Below are 4,738 nucleotides of genomic sequence, written 5' to 3'. Positions count from 1 at the left end.
GGCGGGGGCGCCCGGGGTGGGGGGGGGCCGGCCGGTGGGTTGTACATCGGCTCCGGCGTGGGCTGGCCGGTGGGCGCCTGCCGGAGCCTGTGGGTGTGGAGCACACCGGCTGGCCGGGAGGGGAGTGTGAGGAGCCTCCCATCTCATTTTCCTCATCTGCAAACCCGGGCCGGTCCTGCCTGCAGGACGTAGAGGGTGTTAGCTGAGTGCGTGTTTGGGGTGCAAGCTGAGCCCCGACGGTGTGTGCTCCGGCCACGGAAGCTGCTGCTGGTGATGCATGCTGCCTCCCCGCTCATGTAACACACGGGATATGGGGACGTGGCCGCACTCGAACCCATCCGTCGTCGGCCCTCTGAGCTTGCTCCCGGGGTAGGCCCCTGTGCTGAGGCTCGCCTGTTTCCAGTCGCCATTAGGAAAGCTGAGCCTCCATGGCTTCTGGGAACATTTCACCTGGAAATGGTCAGCTAAGCCCACCGCTAAGCCTCAGACTGTGCTAAGCACGTCCCTCTGTCCTGTTCAATCTGTCTCTCAGGAACCTGAAAATTGCCCGCTTGGACAGGCTGTCCTCGACGTTCTTTGAAGTAGCCAGCTGGCCCTCTTGTCACGTCTCACACCAAGGACTTTCCTTCCCCTCCGGGAAACTCTCAGTGAGGAAAAGCCTCAAGCCTTTGGCTCAAACTCAGGAAGTAAGGCTGGGCGCTCACGTCTGGGCAAAGTGCCCTTCCCTGGCACTCAGCTCTCTGCCGAAGCAGCTGGTGGGCTTTGTGTGCGGAGGGGTGGGTGAACAAGAGAATGATATTGTGGTTCTGGCAGAAATCTCGCTGTTTTCACAGATGTACTCCATTGGATCAGAACCTACCTATGTAAGCAGGGAGTATACGGCCAAACCTTCCTCATTTCAGCCTTGCCTTTACGGTCCCGGAGTGTGCAATGTCAGAGTAACAATGACACGAAACAGACTTTGTGCAGAAAATGCAATAAAATCTCTGATTTAAACATTCATTCCGGCCACATTTGGGGGTCTAGATATTTGTCAAGAGATGTCTCAGGGCCCATTCCTTGGGGACTCGCAGCTGCTGGTGAGGGGAGAAGGCATGACCATCTCTGACTGACAGGTGACAGTCATGGGACCACTCAGAGATGGGGCAGGCCTAGAACCCACCGTCTGGGAGCCTTGCTCCAGGGAGGGTGGCCTTGTGGGGACCCTTCTCCTGGGCTGTCCTCGCAGGCCACTAATCCCGGACGTGCTGTCTGCAGCACCAGGAGGGTGCTGGTTGGACAGGTCGCACTGAGCCATAGCATGGAGATGACATCGGGAGGATGACAGACACAGACTGGAGGTGGTGGTGCCCCCACGGGAGGCCGTGGGGCGCGACTTACTTTCTGGAGGGACCCTATCTTTGTGCGGGCATCCGGACAGACTGCGGTGATGCGGGTAAAGCCCGGTTACATGGCCGGTTCCGTCACACCCGGGGGTTGGGCACTTGCTCTCTTTCTTTTCTGTTCTTGAGGGATCTAAAAGCGACAACAGGTGCCAAGAGAGTGAGCGTTTACCAACGGCAGACAATGTGGTTAGTAACAAGCTGAAGAGCCCTCCGTGAGGGGGCGACAGAGCAGCGGTCGGGGACAGGCTGTGACACTGTCCTTGCCTAGGAAGCTCTGTGACAGGGTGAGTGCCAATGACCGTGTGTCCGTTCGTGTTCTCTAAATGAGAGCCTGCCTCCACTCCTGACTGCCGACTGTCCCGTGTGTTACATGACAAGCTGCTCGAAAAGACCAGCGCGCACAGCAATGAGTGGCCTTCTCAGAGACCGAGCTGGGAGCCACCGGCAGGCACAGTCTGGGAAACCGGCCCGCTACACCGCGGCCACACGCCCTGAGCAGAGCTCTGGCTGCACATGCTGTGAGCTGCTGGCTTTCACAGACATTGACATGGGTTCTCTGGATGCCAAGGAGCGTGTTTCTCGGCCCTGCGGCCCAGCGTTCCTGCAGACCAGCTGAGCTCTCAGAAGGCACTTGAGCAAATGACCAGAGAGTGGAGAGCCCCCGACCACCGACGTGGTGGGTGGTCAAAATGTGTCAGAAGCCCCTGGTGCAACCACTGCTTGGTCTTGGGACCCAGAGGAAGGCTGCTCCCACAGCACAGCGCATGCAGACACGCCGTCGGCCCGGGGCGCCCCTGCCCAGCGGCTTGGCTGACTCCACTGCTGGGCAGATGAGCAGACATCTGGGCAGAAATGGATGCTGGATGCCAAAACCCTGATGACCTCTGCACCCCAACTGCCCCGGCCCCCGTGCGTGCCGTGTCGGAGCTCAGAGAGCTGTCCCTGTAGCGGCTGGGGCCGCACAGCCAGCAGAAGCAGGGCAGACAGCCCCAGGGTGGAGCCAGCGTTTGAACACCAGTTGCTTAGATCGCCAGACAGTGACCACCCTGGCTGGTTGGAGACTGCTCTGGTTACATTTTCTTTCGGGATTTGATTTTTTCCTGTCGATACCTCATTCGGCAGGCCAATCATGATGGCTGGAAAATGAATGTGTTGGTTAAGAAATGACCACTTTGTACCAAGAACAAAACTCAGGTTCACGCTTTTAAATTCTTGTGGGCTTTCTTCAAAGTCATTCTGTGACCTTGATGCGGACAAAGGGCTCAGAGGGTGTGTCCATGCGGTGGAGCTCCAGTGGGAGGCACCCCTGAGCTCACGTCTGGTGTTTAATCCTGCACCTCTCTGGGCCCAAGCCCCTAACCCAGGGCCGGGCACGGCAGGACGGCCTTTGCCCAGCTCAGCACCCAGCCGTGTCTGTCCTCCAGAACCCTCTGACCACGCGTGTCCGCACTAGGCTGTGACTCCGCCCCTCCTCGCCGTGCCGGAGCCCCTCCCACACGTGCATACTGGAACCTAGTGCTGTGCTACTTCGGAGTGGTTGCACGCTAATATGGACATCGCTCATTAGCGCAGGCATAAAACAGTCATGGCTTCAAAGGGAGCTATTGACTGCTAGGGATGACACAGCAGCGGAAGATATTTAACCAGAAGGAGATATAAAAAGCAAAGATAACTATTTTTAATTGGTAAGTGACTCTATTTTATCAGTACACTTATGGCTTCCTAACAAACGAGATGACTCCACACATTTCAAAAGTGCTCTGAAACGAAGCACGGATTTGTATCGGGTCAGCCAGCCCACAACCAGCCCCAGCCCATGGCCAGCCCCAACCCACGGCCAGCCCCAGCCCACGGCCAGCCCCAGCCCACAACTAGTCCCAGCCCACGGCCAGCCCCAGCCCACAACTAGTCCCAGCCCACGGCCAGCCCCAGCCCACAACTAGTCCCAGCCCACGGCCAGCCCCAGCCCACAACTAGTCCCAGCCCACGACTAGCCCCAGCCCACGACTAGTCTGGCTTTGGAAGGGAACGAGGGCCTAGCCTCCTCTCGGTGCGCAAAACCCGCTGGGGGGAGAGTGGGGTGTGCCCTCACCATGGCCGCCCTCTGATTTCTCATGCTCGCAATTCCAGTTCATTTTAAAAGCAAGCAGTCAAGCAAACCAAATAACCACACAAGCGGAGCCCAGTGATTTAACCAAAAACCTTGCAACGACTTACAGGAAAAAAATGTATGCTGAGTGGGGGCCACTGTCCTTGACTCCCATTAGAGGTGGTTGTAGGAGTCAGAGAGAGGGCTCCATGATGAGTTTCTTTTGTATTAGCTCAGGATTTTGGAAAAGTTACACACATACACATATATGTGTGTGTGTTTGTATGTGTGTGTGTTTGTATACACACACAAACACTCTTACAGATTTTTGCTATAGGGTATGCGTGTTAGCCAGAGAGACAGAGAGGAACAGAGACAGAAAGTGAAGACTCATCCTCAGGGGGGATGGCCATGCCGCAACGCCTTCTCCTCCATTCTTCTCTCAGGATCCTGGGCATGCACCTGTGCCTGGCATGAGTTTCAAGCCACTAGGTCCAGGACTTGAACTGCGGTCAGCCATGTGGAAGTCCAGCACCTTAACCACTACACCACCTGCTGGCCCCGTTCATCAATAATTTAAATCAGTTTGAGAAGATCGTGAAGAAACAGGATCTGCTCTAGGTGTTCTTTCCGGTAACATGGCAGCGTAGCTGAAAATAGAGACTGGCGACTATAGAGCTGGGACACCGTCCGCTGGCCAGCGTGAGACGGCACCGTCACTGCGGCATTTCTTAATGGAGCCTGAATCTCTGAGCTCCACCCTCGGCCTGGCTTGGCTCCCTTGATTCTGAGTGTTAGGTCTAGATATCTTCAAAAGAATTTGGAACAATGTGAAGAGTACCGAAAGGAAATGGGAAAACAAAACCAAACCAAAAACCTAAAACTTTGGTCAAAGGAAGAAGATCTGGAAAAGTTGGGCGAGGCAGACACCAGTGCCTTTCAACTCCTGGGCATGTCCAAACCCCCTCCCCTCACACTTTTGCACAAAAACACGTCTCAGTTTGTGCTGTTTGTTCCCAGCCCTGGCCCATTTATTTAGGGGAAGCAAGCAAGTGGCTTGAATTCCATTTCTTGCAAAAGAAAATAAAAAACAACAACGAAACAAAACCAGTCAAAATTGTGTAAAGCGGCAGAGTTTAGAGACCATAGGAGAGAGGCCACGCCACATGGGGGCCACAGTGCAGAGCAGCCCACACGCCCACGCCCACACGTCCACACGCCCACACACCCAAGGGCCCACGCGCCCACACCGTGCTTCTTCCTG

At 55.8% G+C, this 4,738-nt stretch overlaps 1 protein-coding gene across 1 annotated transcript in view; it reads right to left on the bottom strand.

Moving 5' to 3' along the window:
* MYT1L (myelin transcription factor 1 like) overlaps nt 1-4,738 on the bottom strand; it is a 406,891-nt gene that overhangs the window by 109,738 nt on the left and 292,415 nt on the right. Inside the window, 1 exon segment of the mRNA XM_006153537.1 lies at nt 1,381-1,515. Within this exon segment, the coding sequence (XP_006153599.1) occupies nt 1,381-1,515 (135 nt within the window).

Source organism: Tupaia chinensis, unplaced genomic scaffold, assembly GCF_000334495.1.
Source record: "Tupaia chinensis unplaced genomic scaffold, TupChi_1.0 Scaffold000377_5, whole genome shotgun sequence".
Taxonomy (NCBI): Eukaryota; Metazoa; Chordata; class Mammalia; order Scandentia; family Tupaiidae; genus Tupaia; species Tupaia belangeri.
Note: the sequence above shows the minus strand (reverse complement) of the source record. Positions and strands in the feature narration are given on the sequence as shown.